Raw genomic sequence first — 18,165 nt, 5'->3', positions numbered from 1 at the left:
TGGAGGTTTGGTAAAGCCGCGAGGCTGAGATAGCCTGTGGTCCTTGAATGCGAGGTCGTTTCGAAAATATAAAGTGACCGTCTCTGAGAAACACCATGACTGCATCTAGGGATGTATTTTTTGCATAGACAACCATTGATACACAAGCGGTTCGTGGAAGCAACTTGGGCAATGACAGTCCATGATGTACGCCTAGCACATCAACACCACAGAAACTGGCGATGAATGAGTCAAACTTTGATTTATTACCCAGTCAGATAATCGTCTTCAAGACATGGCCTTGACAAGTCCATCCTCCAATGTCATCAACTTTGGGCTAACAGACCGATGACTCTTCAATGTCAACACCGCTCCCTTCTGAGCCACATCAATCAACCTCTCCACACTGCCGCCCAGCGCCAACCCAGAAATAAGAACGCCTAAAAATGTATCTCCAACGCCATTAACTGACACAATCTTCTCAACTTTTTCCACGGGTGGAAAAAGCCGCATGTAAATTCCACCCACAGTGGGGTGGTTCGGTGAGGCCCTCGCCAGTATGTACTCTTCTGCATCTCTATCTCGAAGACGCGGGTCGTCACGGCCGAGGATAGCTGTTAACAGAACGCCATTTGGTCCGAGTTTTGTAAGTAAAGTGGGGACATAAGGTAGCAGATTAACACATTGCACAGGGACTCCTGCGTCCGTCAGCTCCGCGGACGTGAGCCTTACGAATCGGTCTCTTGCTCCCGTCATTCCAAACGCGTCAATGACTTTGAACCAATCTTGGGAGTCGAGGTGTCCATTCTCCTTTGCGGCTTCGTACATGCCTGCCAGCTCATACGTGTTAGGAGATGCCATATCGACACTGGCGTGGGGGAAAATGCCGAGTTTGGGAATGCCTCGCTGGCTCGTGAACAAGCCCTTTGATTTGGCAACGGATACGGGCTCAAATGCGACTTTGGCCCTGTGTTCTTTGCCTATGCGGACCCATTCTCTGACGCTGCTGGCACCCCAGTTGCCATCAACTACGAGCCACTTTGGTGAAGCTGCCTTCACTGTTGACCGCCATTCCTCGGGGAAAGCGTATTGAGTGAATATGCCCATATCGGCCATGGCCACGACAAGGTTCCGGTTCGCATCGTTGACGGCGATATACTGGGCCGTCCGGCTACCTGTGTGCTCGGCGCTTTGAAGCCTCTTGACATGTGTCGTGTCCAGTCCGGACTGCTGTAATGAAGAAATCACTGTTGCGCCCGCGCTATACAACGCAGTCAGAGCTAATCATCTGGAGCGCCGAAGAGGGTTGGACTTACATATCATCGGCGACCATGCTGCAGAGGCTTACTTTCGTCCTGGTACTCGCCAGACGAGCAGCCAAAGCCACATTATGGCCAACACCGCCAATTGACTGAGTGATTGAGGCGGGATTAGAGGTATGCGCTTGTGGTGAGGCATGGCCGGATTTGGAGCCGGTGTAATCACAGCTTAGGTCAATAGCCACGCCGCCAGCAACGAGAACATCAGCCTTGCTTTTGGCAGAATCCTGCGTTATATGAAAGACTCGGCGCGGTGGAGGCATTACTGTCTTTTCGCTATCAAAATTAGAGCTAATGCCTTTCTCATTGTAATATCAACTCTACTTACGAACTTGTCGCCGGCCGAGGCTCGTTCGCGAGCAAACGCGACAACTCGACGGCGATGTTAGTAGCTCGCGTAATATTTGCAGTTGCCAAATTCTTGTTTGCCGAGACAACCTTGCCACCACACAATTCCCGGAGTCTTTGCAGGATATACGGCGTATTGGTATTTCCTGTAAAGCCTTTCTCATTGGCTTCCGTCAGTGCTTGCTCGATTGCTGCATGCATTTCGTCCGAAGGCACGGCAAATTTCTCAGGAATTGGATTGGCAAATAGAAGGCCTGACTCGATTCCGAGTCGTTCTTGTGCCAATATCATTGACGCTGCCTCCTTCTCCGTGTCGACAACCAACGGACTTTTGACGCCACTGTCCCTGGCCCAGAAAGCGGGGAAATCAATTTTGCCGTGTCGACCATCGGCAAATGTTGAAACAACACAGCCCTGAGTCTCTAGATATTCCAAGGTTCGGGGGATATCCAAGAATCCCTTGCAGCCGCTGCTGATAACAGCCACGCGTGTACGTCCCAACTCGGTGAGGTCTGCAGATATATCCATTGAATTTTCACCTCCCCTATGAACACCACCAAGACCGCCAGTACCAAAAACCCTGATACCAGCTAGTCTTGCGAGTAACATCGTTCCCGATATGGTAGTCCCGCCATGCATTCTGCGGCCAGCAATACCCTGCACAAGCTGTCAGTAAAAGGCCACACCATATACACATGTCAATATCAAAATGTATCGCCCCACCATGCCAACGAGATATGAAATATCTCGACGGGAAACTTTAGCGGCGTTTCCACTCTCAACCACGCGAATCATCTCCTTGCCTGACACACCTACTGTCGGCACCCCATCTACAATGGCAACGATTGCCGGTATGCCACCAAGGCTCCGAACAAGGTCTTCATGTTCCAGCGGAAGGTCTTTTGACAGTGCGCCATGTGTGTAAATGGTAGATTCCAGAGCCACCACTGGCTTGTTCTCGGCCACGGCGTCGGCAACTTCATCCGAGACGCGTAGCCAGTCCCCAAGAGCCAGTGAAGTGTTTGATGAAGCGTTGCTCGCAAAGCCTCGTCTACGCATAGAATTCAACGTGCCATTGCGTCCCCGCGAGCGTATCAACTGGATGCGAAAAGTTCCTGAAAAACAAAGACGCCTCGCCTGATTTGGTCCATGTTTGCATAGGATAGCGGTGGGCCGAACAGCCCTCACTGCAGTGCTTGCCATGGTAAGCAGTGAGCGCCGGCTCACGCGGCCGTTGCTGACGGTTGAAGGCAGCGGAAACAGGGGGAGCGTCAGATGACTTTGCCTTGTCGTCGCCGTCGATTTCATTTCCCCTCTAATGCCCGTGTGGGGAGAGGAAAGGGAGAAGCAATTGCAGCTGATAGTCAACTTTGGCCCAGTGACAGCATTTTGGGCATTGAGATGCTCAAAGGGGACCTCAGACTCAGAGCTTGGGAGGAGCCCGGGAAGCTGGCGGGCCGGGTCAATTGATTCAACTTACACAGGCAAATTGAGTTGAAGTGCTCAAACGTCAACCAGAGGCGATCGTCAGCGTGCGGGGCAGAAGAATAAACGACTTACGTAAGGTACTCGAGCAAGGTACCTAGGGACCTAGGACCTAGGCCAGCCACCCAGGGGGCGACCTACCGAGGTGCCTACAGGTAAGTAGGTACGTACTTAAGTAGTTATTCGGAACAGTCGCCTGCCGCCCCTGTTCCTGGTCGGAGATGCAGAGTAACTGGAATGCGGCCTGAGTATGTTTCAAGTCTCGCATCGCTCTCATAGGCTGCACTTGAATGTCCATTTCGGATATGTCCCGGAAACAAATACGCGTGTCAAAAGAGCACGAGATGGTGATATGTAAGTACGTACCTGGAAACTTGGTCTCGCCTTCGCAGCCACAGGCCAAATTTTTAGCCCAGCAGTTCTTGGTGTTACGCGGTGCTGCTCCTTCCCCGCACGAACGGCCGGCAGGGACCTCGGCTCTAGTCAGCTCTCCGCCGGAGAAATTGGATACATGTAGTGTCCAGGCACGAGGCTTTGTTACATATAAAGCATCAAACGCTTAGGACTTGTCATGGCGCGAAGTGCCTGTTTGTTGAGTCGAGGTCCACTTCGCCCGGACTTCTCTACGCCCTTCATATGCAGTTTGCACCCATTTTCCTCGCCTCTTGTCACGCCGAATCGAATTCGCGTCCGCCCACGCGACTCAACCTGATATTGCTTAAGGCTTACCTGCCTTAGGAACCCACGGTGTCCCAGATTCGCAAACATGCCGATGCATCAGGGATTCCTACCCCGCGAGGGTTTCTGCCTCGATGTCGTTCTCAAGCTCTTCCGCAGAACCGCTGGGAACCCGGTCCTTCTCCTCCCCCTCGTCTTGCTCGCAAGATTCTCCAAGAGAGGCCGAGACTGGGCAATCTTGCACCCCAAGACAGCCCGACGCCTGAGAATGCTATTCTGCTTTGCCGTCTTGCGACGTCTGAGCGCTTGGTATTCGGACAAAATGCGCAACAATTGGGTCCACGACCAATATGTCTGGTCCAAGGAAATTGTCCTTGTTACTGGCGGGGCTGCCGGTATTGGAGCAAGCATGGTGCGGCTCTTTGCCGAGAAAGGCATCACTGTTGTTGTGCTGGATGTTCAGCCCATGACTATGAAAACCAGTACGTTTGGCCAAGCGGTACTTGTGATTTCCATGTCATTTTAAAGCGGGAGCTCAGGGTAACATTAAGATACAAAAAGGCTCGAGGGTCCATCACTATCAATGCGACCTCAGATCGCCCGATGCCGTTATTGCGGTGGCAGACCGAATTCGAGCCGAAGTCGGCCATCCTTCTGTGCTAATCCACAACGCCGGCGTTGCCAGAGGTAAGACTATTATGGACGCTGAGCCAGCAGATGTCCGGTTCACCTTTGATGTCAACGCTCTGTGTCACTACTGGGTCACCAAGGCATTCTTGCCCAACATGGTTTCTACAAATCACGGCATCATTGTTACCGTGTCATCGATTGCTGCATGGACTGGTCTTCCCGACTTGGTCGACTATGGTGCTTCGAAGGCTGCCGCTCTGGCTTTCCACGAGGGCCTCTCAGGAGAACTCAAGTTTCGCTACAACGCCTCCAGGGTTCGGACGATTACGGTCCACCCTGGACACACCCAAACCGCGCTGTTTGCAGGTTTCAACCAGGGCAACTCATTCGTCCTTCCCATGTTGCACCCTGACTCTATTGCCGAAGCTGTGGTCAAGCAGGTGCTCACTGGACGCAGTGGGACGGTTGTTCTGCCCGAGACCGGATCGATGCTGTCATGGCTCCGAGCGCTGCCCGACTGGTATGGCATCCGTGTGAGATCCAAGGCTCAGGGGAGTATGAAGAACTGGTCAGGGCGGCAAGTGATACAAGATGTCGGTGCTGTGCATCAACGTGCCGAGAGCCAGCATGACGAGCCGAGCGAGAGCACGGTGCTGGTATCATAGGAACATCAGGTCGAAATGATGAGCTAAGTTTATAGATGAGTTTTGGGTTCTCTCTGGCAAGTTCTGGGTACACGAGCTCGGTGTCGAACGGAGCGGTGTAACAACGTAGGCGACTGCATATTGAAGAGATTAAACTCTTGGAACCAGTGGGAACTTATGTGCGAAGTATCCGTAGCTATATCGGGATTGTACACAGTCTCCTGTGACAGCCGGTGTGGGTTGTTGGTGATGACCTCGTGTGCTGAAAAGGCCCTCTTTCTTTCTGTACCGTCACACACAAGCAGACACATACGCACACGAAATGCCACGTATAAATCCATCCGCGCCTCGAAGAAGGGCCCGAGGTAGTAATCGTGCCCGCCCCACTTTATGTTGTTCGGCTAGCAAAAGCCCTCACCACCAAAGGTGGTGCTCGACAGCAAGGCGGGCCGGACACCAAGGCGGGCCAATTTTCAACCTAGACGCGTTGAACCGCGAAAATGGCTGCAACTAGCGTCCAAACGGCAAAAAGCGATGTCGAATTACGTGTCAACGAGGCTCTTGAGTATATTGAGGAAAATCCAGGTGCAAAAATTCGCTCTGTGGCGAAGAAATTCAACGTGCCTCGTAGCCGGCTTCAACGACGTGCTAACGGCGTTCCTGCTAGGAAAGGCCATCCAGCAAGAAATACAATGCTTTCACGAGAAGAGGAAGTTGCTTTATGTAACTATATCGATCGCCTTGATAAGGCCAACTTCGCTGTACGACCTGAATTCATTACAGATGCTGCAAATTACATCCTAAAAGAGAGGGCATCGTCAACTGCCCCGCCTAGGCAAGTTGGAACGCGATGGACTACACGCTTTATCCAGCGGCATCACTATCATAAAGGTCTTCAAAAAAAGATTGATTCAAGTCGAAAAGCTTCAGAAGATGTGACAAGAGCTCTTTCTTATTACAACAAGCTTAAAGAGGCTATTCAGCAGTACGGAGTCCCTCCTGAAGATATCTGGAATATGGATGAGACTGGCTTTCGTATTGGAATGGGAAAGGACCATTTAGTTGTTACAAAGCGAAGAAGAGCGCATCTATTTTCAATGCCAGAAAACAGGGAGACTGCAACAGCAATAGAATGCATTTCTGCTGGCGGCAAAGTTATTCCTGCCTTTCTTATCCTTACAGGGCAAAAACACATGGAGTCCTGGTATCGGATAAAGGAGCTTGAAGCTAATACCAAAATAACAGTCTCACCAACCGGCTTTACGAATGACGAAATTGCAGTTGCTTGGATACAGCATTTTCAGGAATTTGCAACGCCAATAGGCAGATATCGCCTTTTAATCCTAGATGGCCACGGATCACACCATACAATTGAATTCGTTGAATACTGCGAACAGCACGATATAATTCCCTTTGCGTTGCCCTCGCACCTTACACACATCCTTCAACCTCTTGATGTTGTGATATTTCAGCCACTAAAGCATTATCATGCAAAGGCGTTGGATATCATTGTTCGAGACGGCGTGTTGAATATTACAAAGATTGAATTCCTTGCTTGCATTCAAGCTGTACGAAAACAAGCTTTCAAGACTACTACTATTCTCACAGCCTTTCGAAAAACTGGAATTTCACCCTACAATCCACAGCCTGTAATTGAGGCCCTTGAACAACGAGCTGCAATTTACACATCAACACCATCGCCGCCGCCGTTATATCACAACAACTCTTCCGACTTTGAGACGCCCACAACACTCAGGCAGATAAATAAGGTTGCCAACAAGCTAGGGGAGGTATTAGAAGACGATACATCCCTTGAGCCTGAGTTTGCACGCAATATCAGTCGTTTTATCCGCGGCTCTCTTATTGCAGCTACTGAGCTTATACAGACGAAGAGAGACCTTGGGCGTACAAAAGCAGCTCAATTACTATCACAGCGACGTAGAGCTCATAAATATCACGCCCTACAAACTGGTGGCGTTCTTTCTGTGGATAACGCGCGTGAGATGGTCAAGCAAAACGAGAATGACCGCCTTGATACTGCTCGTCGGGTTGTTGAGGCAGCCGACAAAAGGCGCCACAACCACGCCAAGAGGACGTTTTTTGAAGCAGCTAAAAAGGCACGTAAATGGCGTCTGGATTCTGTACTAGATCTACTAGAAATTTGGGACGAGAAGGGTGTACATTATAGGCGAAGAGGTTAATAGCGTTATTAGGTTGAAAATTGGCCCGCCTTGGTGTCCGGCCCGCCTTGCTGTCGAGCACCACCTTTGGTGGTGAGGGCTTTTGCTAGCCGAACCACATAAAGTGGGGCGGGCACGATTATAGCAGCACTTGCTGGTTTTCCGTAATTTTGGGCTGATGTTTGGTCTGGCTTTCCCCGGGCATATCGGCCATGCGTTTGGCTTAGCGTAACATTGACGCCCGGTGCACGCATGTGGACGAAATCCAGGGCGGTGCGGTGGTCTGATGCGTCATGCAGTTGCAACGTCTTCGTCCGGCTTGTCCCGTAGGAACCCCTTGCCGTCGCATAACAGTATCAAGGCTGACGACTGCTCTGCATGGCCTGGGTGAGTCTGGTTGTTGGTGTCCGCACAAACGATTGATAGTTCAGCCTGGTACTCCGTGCAAGAGTAACAAGACAGGGCTGCGGTTCCCGTTCCTGCTGTCAACGGTGAACGCGGGCATGGATTGCAAGGTCTGAACAGTGACACGCAAGGATGTCGAGAGATACGTTGCACGGACGCTGCGAGTAGTAGTATTGCGCGATGCAAAATCAAAGGGACTTGGTTGCTCATATCGTCAGGGATCATTTTGTGGACCAATCGTTCTAGTTGCTTACTAGAAGGAAGTTTGTCGCATGATGTAGCTTGGGGGAAGCGCAATTTTCGCAGAGCCAAGATGTATGTATGTACTATGTATGCGAAAGAAGAGAGATTGGAAGATCGATTACGGATAGATATGGCGGGGCGGGACGGCACTTTGGGCACTTTCGGCTTTGAGCTCTTCGTGATATAATAAACAGGAGAGCTTTCCTCTCAGGAGAACGACGGGAAGGGGAACATTTCGCGAGAAAGTAACTACTTAAGTAAGGCACCTAAGTTAGGTAGGTCTCTAGGCAGGGTCCGGCGTGCTAGCAGCCGTATGTACCCAGCCAGGTTCCAAGTACTTAAGTAGATACTTGCTCATAATTAGGTGTCTGCCGCGGCGCGCGGAGGGTCAGTCTGAGGCACGTCCTGGGAATGCCCCTCCGCGGATAGGAGAGTGAGTACGGAGTACTCCGTACCTACTCAAGTACCTACCTAACTTATCAGTAGGTAAGTACTTAAGTACCTACGTGCCAAGGTCGGTGCCCGAGGGCATGCCTCCCTGGGTGAGCACATAACACGATTGATAAAGCTGCCATCTGAAACCAGGCAGGCCGATGGTTCGACATGGCTCAATGGCTGCTTTCGATGGTGCATCGATGGCACCACTTTGCAACCTCAAGACCTCGAGATGACCAAGAACCAATCAGAAAAAGTGTTTCTACAAGCTTCTGCCAAATGGAGAAGGAGCGGATCAACAGCTGGACAACCAAACACATACAAACTGTACTGTCTCCTTTTCCAAATACAAATATTGAGTTAGTCCTCATCTATATAAATACCGTACTTTAGAAATCACACACTCGTTCCTTTCTTGCTATCTTACTAGGCGCAGTTACAGAAAATCAGAAGGCATCGGCCATTATGGAGCAGCAAAAGACAAACAAGCACCAACCTGGCAGGCGACATGGAGCTTGGTAACAATTTGGAAGTGGCACAGTCGACGACTGCCTGGGTTGATGGATGGGTTGATGCACAAGCTTGAGCAGGGCAAGTGGCACCCGATGAGCACTTGCCACTCTGCCAGTACAACCACTCAAGTTGGGCGAAGTTGAACTCTCTGGCGCTAGGGGCGGGAGCCCCACCGATTTGGTCAGCCAGATCAGCCCATTTTTGCTTCACAAATTCCTAGATCTCACTCAGCACGCCATCAAGTCATGCCACTTTTTGCTGCAACGTTGAGACCAGGTGGCAGATGATGCCCGCTGCCTCCGCTCCTCGTCAGCCTCAGCGCTCTGGCCCACGATGCCTCTGGCGTCTCTCACTGACGCCTGGACATTGCCGCAGTTCCCCTCGTTCCACGACTCGAATTGTGCCGGGGCTGTCGGATGAGCCGTCGACCGGCTTATCATGTCTTCCCATGGTCATAGACACCAATTGACCTTGTGACGGCCTGTCGAGACGGCCATGGGCAGCCGTGGTACTGGTTCTGAGTGGAACAAGAAGAACAAAGGCAAAAGCCAGGTCATCCTCATTTCCGTACCGAGTATGGCCATTGACAGTGCGTCATCAAGCTTCCAGCCGTGTGGAATCCGACCGTTGCCACACTCTGTCAATTGAAATACTTTTACTCTGACGCCGCCCTGCCACGACTGCCCATCCCCGGTCGCGATTCTCTTTCTTTTCCTGGGACGACTGCCAAGACCACGGATCCAAGTCTATCGTACCACCCATATTCTGCATTGTCTCCGAACCATCTGCCCCGTGCTGCTGTATGACGAGGTACATAACTAGTACTAGTAGTACTACTCGGAGCCATCGTTCGCTTCCCAGCATCAGTTGGCCCACCCAACCTTTGTGGGTTTTGGGCTGTGAGTCGTACGTATTCGCCCGCTCTTCGACATCACATCTCTGATACGTGGTGGCGTTGATAGAGGGCTAAACTCCGCAATAGTTGTGGCAAGTGCCTTGACGTTGGGGGGTGAGCAGACGTTCATTTTCCTCCCAACATCCCGAGAAGCTCAGGGAAACCGAATTCCGTGCCGTCTAGTAGACGACGGACCCCACAGACACGCCTGCATCTCGGATTCAACACCCCCTTCAACAAAGGCAAGGCTAGGAATTCCGCTTATAATTTGGACCTCTTGTTATAAGTCAAGTTCAATACAAACTACCACAGAGGCATGGCACCGGGAATTTTATCCGGTCCACAGCGTTCAGCGGATGCGACTCCAACCACAGATATGGACATTGAAACTGCGGTAGAACGGCAGATGGAGCCGGTAGATGAGGATGCTGAAGACACCACCATCGCCGATCTCTCCCAGCTACGAAGCTTTCCCGAGCCGCCGTCCGATTGTCAAGTGTGCGTTGTCGGCGCAGGCCCGGCCGGCCTCATGATGGCCGCGACTCTGACGAGATACGGAATCCATACCGAAGTGGTTGATGATAGAGCCGACCAGACACCAGTGGGAAGGTAAGGAGTGGATGGCCCGTCTTGCTGGTGATTTGAAGGTGGCAATGGTTTCCGAATGAAGAAGCTCACGTATTGGTTGCGCAGGGCGGACGGTTTACAACCCAAAACAATTGAGACCTTCAGACAGCTACGACTAGCCGACCCTTTACTCCAACGAGGAGTCCGTGTCTATGATATTTCATTCTGGAGGGCCACGCAAGATAAGCCGCTTCACAGACTGGGCCGAGAAATTCACTATCCACCCGTGATTGATGTCCTCGATCCGTACATTTTGCTGGTTCACCAAGGCATCGTAGAGAGCTTGTTTATTGAGGATTTAGCCAAGAGAGGCAAAAAGGTGCGCAGAAACGCCGCCTTTGAGTCTTATGAGAGCATCGCCAAGACTGGTCTGTTGCAAATAAACTGCCGCACGAATGTAACACAGGATAAGAAGACTTATACTGCGCAATATTTGGTTGGATGTATGTTTCCTCTCAAATGGACTTATAGGTGTCACCCTCTTGCTGACAAAAGTGCAGGCGATGGAGCGCACTCCAAGGTCCGCAAGAGTATTCCCGATGTAGCAGCCATCGGAATGTCCCAGGCCTCTATTTGGGGAGTCTTGGATGGAGAACTCATTACAGACTTCCCAGACATCTGGTCAAAGACACTAGTATACTCGGAGGAGCACGGTTCGATTCTCATCATTCCCCGTGAGAGAAACATGACTAGGTTCTACATCGAGCTCAAGACATGGGCCACCGAGGATCGACGGCAGCTCGGCCAGCAATTCGTCATGGAGCAAGCCAGAAAGATCATGGCTCCATTCTCCGTGGATTGGAAGTATATTGAGTGGTTTGGACGGTATCAAGTCGGCCAGCGTGTAGCCAGCCGGTTCTCAGACGCTCACACCAGGGTATTCCTCGCCGGTGATGCCAGCCACACACACTCACCCAAGGCTGCCCAGGGAATGAACACATCCATGCATGATTCTTGGAATCTTTCGTGGAAGCTCAACCTGGCCGTCCGTGGACTCGCAAAGCCAGTCTTGCTCGAAAGCTATGAAGAAGAGAGACGCAAGATTGCGCTTGACCTGGTCAACTTTGACTACGAACACGCCAACCAAATTGCCGGAGGCGATGCGGTTGCACTGGCCAAGAACTTCAAAGCAAACGTACGCTTCATCTCTGGAATCGGCGTCGAATATTCCAACAGCCCCATAAACCGCATCGAGACGGACAGCTTTGCCATCCCTACTGGCGATGCCCGGCCGGGATGCCTCTTGCCTCCGGCGAGGGTCACGCGATACATTGACTCGAACCCCGTGGATATCCAGCTGGACATACCCATGTTGGGCCAGTTCAGAATCTTCCTCCTCACGTGGGACGTCCAGCAGGCTGCTCCTTTCCTGTCAACGTTTTGCCAAGCCATTGCTGAGAATGCGTCGTTTGTAAGCCAACTCTCGGCCGCGGCGAGCAAATCCTACGCCGAGCAACCCAGAAAGGGCTCCGCAGAGGACATCTACATCCGCCCGGAGCGCTACACGGCCGTCAGCCACCTCTTTACTTTTGCACTAATCAGTACGTTTCCCAGTCCACAAAGCACCGCCCTGCTGCATGTCACACACCGTCTTGCCAGGATCGCTAACGGAGCAATAGCAACCATGCCCAAGGCGGAGATTGAGATTTCCGACCTCCCGGCCATGTTGCAGGACAGCCGCTGGACGTTCTACCTCGACAACATCCCCGAGCAAGATACCCGCGGCGCCCTATGCACAAACAAGTGGCTGGGCAACCTCGAGCCGGGCGAGGTGGCCATTGTCAACGTCCGTCCAGACGGGTACGTCGGCTGCCTCGGACGATGGGACACGAGCAACGACGACTCGGGCGAGAGGGCGGCCGAGTGGTTGGACGACTATTTTGGCGGATTTTTGCAGGTCCCCCCAGCCGTGCAGAGCTAGGGGATATGATATGCCCGACTCATGGGACATTGGGCGGATCAACAGGAATTGAAATGCAGAGCGGGGGAGTTTGCCCTGTCCTCGCGTCTTTCACGTACGTACGCACAGTGAGGCAATAATATTCCCGCGAGTGTAGCGGGGCGTATGACATGGCAAGGCGTTATTATCTAGGCGATCATACACACACACACAAACACACATGTACATACATACATATGCATACAAGAATCCTCGCTACCGGATATACAAAAGGATCCCATCCACGCCGTCCCAGGGGGTCGTGTATGCACGTCGACAAAAAACTCCATCGCCCCGAATCACAGTCACGCTCACGGCAAGAGGTTCAAGGCCAAGGCATAGACCGTCGCGTCCGCGGCCTTGTCCTTGTGTGCCATCGCGCCGCAACTCATTCATTCACAAACAAGAACAACATCTGTGGGAACAAACTTCTTCCTTGACATGGTTTGCATTGCTCAGGCCGTGCCGGAAACCGTACTGATACTACGGAGTACATGGACTCACAATTACCAACAAATCTTGAACCGAGAATCAATGCCCGTCTTCAATCTCTCGTCACCCCAACTTGAGTCCCGTCTCCCTCTCCGCGCCTCTCCCTCTGTCCTCCTCACCCCACACGCCTTCATTGCAGGGTAGGCATGTGAACCGAAGCCTTCTTGGCAACGGCATCTTGGCTCTGCCACAGCGCGGTGACAGTCTTCAGCTGCGTGTAAAAGTTGATGCCCGGCTTCCCGTAGAAAGTGCTAGCGCCGCCGCCCGCAACGCTCTTCTTGTTGCCAGTGAAGGAGAACATGGGCAGCGGCACAGGGATGGGCACGTTGATGCCGACCTGGCCCGACTCGATGTTTCGGCGGAACGTCTCGGCAGTGGGACCAGAGCGGGTGAAGATGGCCACGCCGTTGCCGTACTCGTTCTTGTTGATCAGGTCAATGGCGTCGTCAATGGTGTCGACGTTGAGGCAAACCAGCACAGGGCCAAAGATCTCCTCCTTGTAACACGTCATGTCAGGGGTGACGTTGGTGATGATGGTGGGACCGACAAAGTTTCCCTTGGGGTACTTAGCGTTCTTGTAGTTGCGTCCGTCGAGGAGGATCGTCGCACCCTCCTCCTCGGCACTGTCAATGAGGCTCAGGATGCGCGCCTTGCTCTGGGGAGAAATGACGGGTCCAAGGTCAGCACCCGCCTCGAAGCCCCCGTCAATCTTGAGCTTCTTGGCGCTCTCGGCAATGTCAGCCAGCCACTCCTTGGTCTCGCCGACCATGACCAGGGTGCTGAGGGCCATGCAGCGCTGTCCGGCAGCACCAAAGGCAGCCCCGACCACGCTGTTGACAAAGTGGTTCTTGTTGCAGTCGGGCAGGACAGCGGCGTGGTTCTTGGCGCCCAGATTGGCCTGGACACGCTTGCCATTGGCGGAGCCACGGCTGAAGATGTACTCTCCGGCCTTGTTGCCACCAACAAAGCTGACGGCCTTGATGGCGGGCTCGTCGAGGATAAAGTCGACAGTCTTGTGGGCGCCGTGGATGATGTTGACGACACCGTCGGGGAAGCCGGCCTTCTGGACCAGCTCGGCGAGAATCATGGCAGCGCCGGGGTCACGCTCGGAGGGCTTGACGATGATTGTGTTCCCAGTAATGGTGGCGATGGGGATGCACCACAGAGGGATCATGGCCGGAAAGTCTACGGAGAAGGGTCAGCAGGCAGATCCACAGCGCATGGCAAAGTCAAGGCGCTCCGCAGCAACGTACTAAAGGGGCAAATGGCAGCCACAACACCCAACGGCTCGCGATAGGTGCGAGTCTCCATATCCTTTGACACCTCGAGAACTTCGCCCTTTAGCAACTCGGGCGCGGCTATGGCCGCCTCGGCGACTTGCAGGCCACGCAAGACATCACCCTTGGCATCGGCAAAGGTCTTGCCCTGCTCCAGCGTGATGCTGGCAGCCAGTCTGTCCCAGTTGTCGCGAATCAGTTGTACAAATCGGAACATGATTTGCTGGCGAGCCAGGACGGTCGTATTCTTCCACGACTCGAAAGCTTTCTCGGCGCTGGCCACGGCAGCCTGCATCTCCTCGACCGTCATCTGTGGGACGCGAGTGACGAGATTGTTGGTGGCCGGGTCAGGCAGGTCAATGAACTTGTCCGTCGTCGAGCTCACAAACTTGTTGTCGATGAAGTAGGGCGTGTTCTCGACCGTCTGGATCTTCTCATGCGTGTTGGGGTAGCTGGTGGCCGTGGAGGCCAGAGCTGCCACGGGCTTGAGCTGCTGCGCAGTGGCGTGTATTCTTCTCGCCGCCGTGGCCGAGGAAGAGGAGCCGTTGGAAGCCATGCGGGAGGTGGCGATGGTAGGTCGGGCTACGGCGGAGGTCGCGGGAGGGCGGGCGGTGCTGGCAGAGACGCTTCGTGAGATGAGCCGCCGCATAACTGATGAAGCGAGGGGGGCTTGTAGAAATGATTGAGAGAACCAAGATACCGCTGGCGATGGCGGTGACGAGCAGGCGCAGGGGAAGAAGGGAAGGAGAAAGGGCAAAAACCTACGGTGTTGGCTACGGAAGTGCCCACGCCGCCTCCGTCTCGGTCAGATGGTTTGCCGCCTTCTTATTCAGACAACGGCTACGAGCGGATGCAGATGTGGGGAGGGGGGCCTCGAGCTCTTATGCCGGGGGCGGGAGGGCCTGTCAGCAATCGGATGGGCCAAACCCCAGCCTCAGTCCTCAGTCGTGCTCCGTACTCCGTCACGATGCTGGGACGTGCACGGCCGCTCTCCGTGGACTCGGGCCGCCCAATTCCGTCATTGCCGACCATTCCCGCCGCCTCCGACTCGCGGAGCCAGGACATCTGGCAATATTGCCTACGCCCGCACTCGCCATTACATCCACCACCGCACCGACGCGGGCCACAAACCTACCCCGTACTGATAATCCGCACATGTCCTGCCCAACTGGCTCGTTCGCGCTCCACGCCCCACAGGAACGTCAAACATGTAATCAGATTCATGTCGCCTATCTGTTGTACATGGCACGGTCCGGTCCTCCTGTCCCCCCAAGGCCGGGGACGCCCCCCATCTAAATGCACGCACGCCATGTCCTACAGACCGCTATGGCTCCCAGCTTCCGTGGGAACATCATGGGGGGCAGATGTAGACCGAATTCACAACCAAAGTATGTCAGAGCAAAACAACGACTAGCAATTAGCAAAGCTTCCTCCTCGAACCCGTTTTTTTTGGTTTGTGCTCCAAAACCTGTCGCATACTGTTGTCGAGATCGCTGATCCATCAAAGACGCCCGAGTTCTAGCTTTGTCATGTCCAGAATTCAGTCACCCCTTTTGCCACTCCATCATCCCATATCCTTTCCTTCACGCCACTTTTGGCAATCAGCCTACGACTGGCTGCGGGTGGCTCGCTTGCTGGCCTCACCCTTGGCCTTCTCGGCACCAGTGGCAACAGCCTGGGCGACCTTGTCCTTGGCCGCTTTAGCTTCGTCCTTGGCAGCCGCGGCAGCGTCCTTGACAGCGGGAGAGGATCCGCCGAGGCCAATCAGTCCAACGACAATGGCAACAAGAGTAACGACAATGGCGCCAATGCCGCCGGCAACCTCGGGAACAAATTTGATAGCCTGAACAGGATCGTCCTTGGCGATAGTGAGGAAGAGATCCAGCTTCTCCTTGACGTAGTGGACAGGGTGGTCGAGGAACTTGAGATCAGAAGGAGACTTGGGCTTATCATCCTCCTTGGGCTTGTCAGCTTCAGCCAGGGCCTTCTCAACGGGGTGCTTGAGTTTGAAGGACTCAGCAGCGAGCTTCTCCGCATCCTCAATGGAGTGGCCAATGTAGATGTTGTCGAAGAGGATATCGTTCTGCATGGTCCAAATCTCGAAACCAATCTACAGTCGGGTTTAGTATACGCTCTCCTGGCATGTCTCATGCGGATTAAAAATTACTCACAGCGCCCATGGGTTCAAAGTTGGAGGGGGTCTTGTCCTCGAAGAAGGCAGGGTTCTTGATCTTGCGAGGAGCCCAAGGTCCCTTGTAGGCAGGGTTGTCGATGAAGGGGGCAGTCCACTTGCCCTTATAGTCGGGGTTGTTCTTCATGGGCTTGGTCCAGGGACCACAACCAGAGACGTCGGCACACTTGGGGTTAGGGACAGTGGGAGCGATCCAATCGCCATCCTCTTCTTCGTCCCAATCCTCTGGTTTCTGGGCGTCAGGGTCGGGGACGGTGGTGGGCTCGTTCTCTAGCCAGTCCTCGGGAATGGTGGCCTCCTCGTCAACAATCTCATAGGGAGCGTCCTCGTCCCAATCCTCGGGCTTCTTGGCTTTAGGGTCAGGAATACGGGCCTCGTCAACCCAGGTCTCAGGTTTGGAGTCCTTGGGATCGTCGATCTCGGCCGGGGGGTTAACGGCGGGAGTGAAGTCCTCGAGGAGAGAGCCGGACTTGACCTCTTCACCATTCTGTTTGATGGCATAGGTGTTGTTGGGGTGTACGATCAGGGTGTATAGCTCCGTGGTCTTGACGATCTTGGCGGTGGGAGGAGATGACAGGTGCTTCTCCTCGTACTCGCCAGTCTTGGGATTCTTGTGGTTGAAGATGAAGTGGACCTTGTTGGTGTGGCCGCACTTGTCAGGACCAAACATGATGACATAGGGAGTCGTGTTGCTGAATTCCTCCTGGTGGAGGGCTTTGTTGTCGCGGAGCAACTTCATGTACGCCCCACCGCACTCGAGGCCTTTTTGAAGCTTAACTTCGTACTGAACGACAAGAGTCTTGCCCTTGTTGTCAATTTTCTTGGGGAACTTGGCAGAGATGGCGTGGTGGGCAGCAGGATTCTTGACGACGAGGCCTTTATCGCCAGCCATGCCCTTGTACTGGTAGGGCTCCTCGACAGCCCACTCGCCGACAAAGGCCCATTCTTCATCTTTGCCGGAACCCTTCATGTCCTTCTTTGCGTGAGAAGGTTTCCATCGCTTCTCCCAGTCATCGGTGAACTGCTCAATAAAGGGAGCTTTCAAGGTGGTGGGCTAGTTATCCAGAGTGTTAGCTTCTGAATGCTCCAATGAGCTGGCTGCTGGCCTTGTTGGACAAGTGTCCACATGAGCTGCGAGGATAGAGGTGGGCGGCCCCTGATCCCGGGGACAAGAGAGGGCGATTGTGGAGGGTAAAATTTGAGATGGTTTCTCATTGCTTACAGTAAAGGTGGGAAGCTCAGGAACGACGGGAGACTCCTCGGCCTTGTCGGCGTGAGCAGTGCCAGCCAGAATGGCCGCGGAAACAGCCGCAGCACCAACGTTGAACTTCATGGTATCAAAGGAACTCGAGCGCTGGATTTTCACTTTCTTCTTGGAACGACGGGGGACGGCGAGGGTGCGACTAGAGCGCCCAGCGCAAGTCGATTGATTCAGAGTAGAATAACGCAGAGAGAGGCTCTAGAGGGTGCCAATTGGTGCTGGTGCTAGTGCTCGAGGAAGGGGCAAGAATTCCACGAGTGAAGCTGAAGAATCAGAAGGAAGGTGAGCAGGATGAAGTTCGAGCGGCTCGTGAGAAGTTTTATGGAACACCGGAGCAGCGCTGACAGGGTCCACTGCGGTTAAGGACACGTCGACTGGTAGAGGCTGCTCGCCTACCTTTTTGGGGGGAGGCAGGCGGGGGGACTTGGCTAGCACAGCATGGAGCTCCCAAGCGCCTGTGTGGCTGCGCCGCGGTTCACAATGTGTGGGGGCACCAGCACTACATTGTTTGCGCCAAATCGGTGCAGGCACGATCGATCCAGTGCTGCATGACTAATCGCGCCTCGCCTTGCGGAATAGTAGTAAATCCATATCCGTGCAGTTTTTTGTTCCATGCAGCAAGGG

General features: G+C 53.5%; 6 protein-coding genes across 6 annotated transcripts; 3 read left to right on the top strand and 3 right to left on the bottom strand.

Moving 5' to 3' along the window:
* Positions 1-267: 267 nt before the first annotated feature.
* Positions 268-2,705, bottom strand: MAM_01974 (IdgA domain protein; the record flags this gene model as incomplete). Its single annotated transcript, XM_040820773.1, has 4 exons — positions 268-1,240; positions 1,296-1,574; positions 1,627-2,303; positions 2,370-2,705. The coding sequence occupies 4 exons, from the start codon at positions 2,703-2,705 to the stop codon at positions 268-270; spliced, it is 2,265 nt and encodes a 754-aa protein (XP_040681116.1).
* Positions 2,706-3,897: 1,192 nt separating this feature from the next.
* MAM_01973 (NAD(P)-binding domain protein) lies at positions 3,898-5,104 on the top strand (the record flags this gene model as incomplete). The annotated part of the gene is made up of 2 exons (XM_040820772.1): positions 3,898-4,291; positions 4,371-5,104. 2 exons carry the CDS (start codon positions 3,898-3,900, stop codon positions 5,102-5,104), a joined length of 1,128 nt encoding a protein of 375 aa, XP_040681115.1.
* A 479-nt stretch (positions 5,105-5,583) lies between these two features.
* On the top strand, positions 5,584-7,284 carry MAM_01972 (transposase; the record flags this gene model as incomplete). The annotated part of the gene is made up of 1 exon (XM_040820771.1): positions 5,584-7,284. The coding sequence occupies one exon, from the start codon at positions 5,584-5,586 to the stop codon at positions 7,282-7,284; it is 1,701 nt and encodes a 566-aa protein (XP_040681114.1).
* Positions 7,285-10,130: 2,846 nt separating this feature from the next.
* Positions 10,131-12,302, top strand: MAM_01971 (phenol 2-monooxygenase; the record flags this gene model as incomplete). The annotated part of the gene is made up of 4 exons (XM_040820770.1): positions 10,131-10,363; positions 10,448-10,824; positions 10,882-11,922; positions 12,001-12,302. 4 exons carry the CDS (start codon positions 10,131-10,133, stop codon positions 12,300-12,302), a joined length of 1,953 nt encoding a protein of 650 aa, XP_040681113.1.
* A 640-nt stretch (positions 12,303-12,942) lies between these two features.
* On the bottom strand, positions 12,943-14,738 carry MAM_01970 (methylmalonate semialdehyde dehydrogenase; the record flags this gene model as incomplete). The annotated part of the gene is made up of 2 exons (XM_040820769.1): positions 12,943-13,997; positions 14,066-14,738. The coding sequence occupies 2 exons, from the start codon at positions 14,736-14,738 to the stop codon at positions 12,943-12,945; spliced, it is 1,728 nt and encodes a 575-aa protein (XP_040681112.1).
* A 957-nt stretch (positions 14,739-15,695) lies between these two features.
* On the bottom strand, positions 15,696-17,613 carry MAM_01969 (calreticulin; the record flags this gene model as incomplete). Its single annotated transcript, XM_040820768.1, has 3 exons — positions 15,696-16,199; positions 16,261-17,334; positions 17,503-17,613. The coding sequence occupies 3 exons, from the start codon at positions 17,611-17,613 to the stop codon at positions 15,696-15,698; spliced, it is 1,689 nt and encodes a 562-aa protein (XP_040681111.1).
* Positions 17,614-18,165: the final 552 nt, after the last annotated feature.

The sequence above is a fragment of the Metarhizium album genome (assembly GCF_000804445.1).
Source record: "Metarhizium album ARSEF 1941 chromosome Unknown scaffold_3, whole genome shotgun sequence".
Taxonomy (NCBI): domain Eukaryota; kingdom Fungi; phylum Ascomycota; class Sordariomycetes; order Hypocreales; family Clavicipitaceae; genus Metarhizium; species Metarhizium album.
The sequence above is the reverse complement of the archived record's forward strand: the minus strand, read 5'-3'. Positions and strand labels throughout refer to the sequence as shown.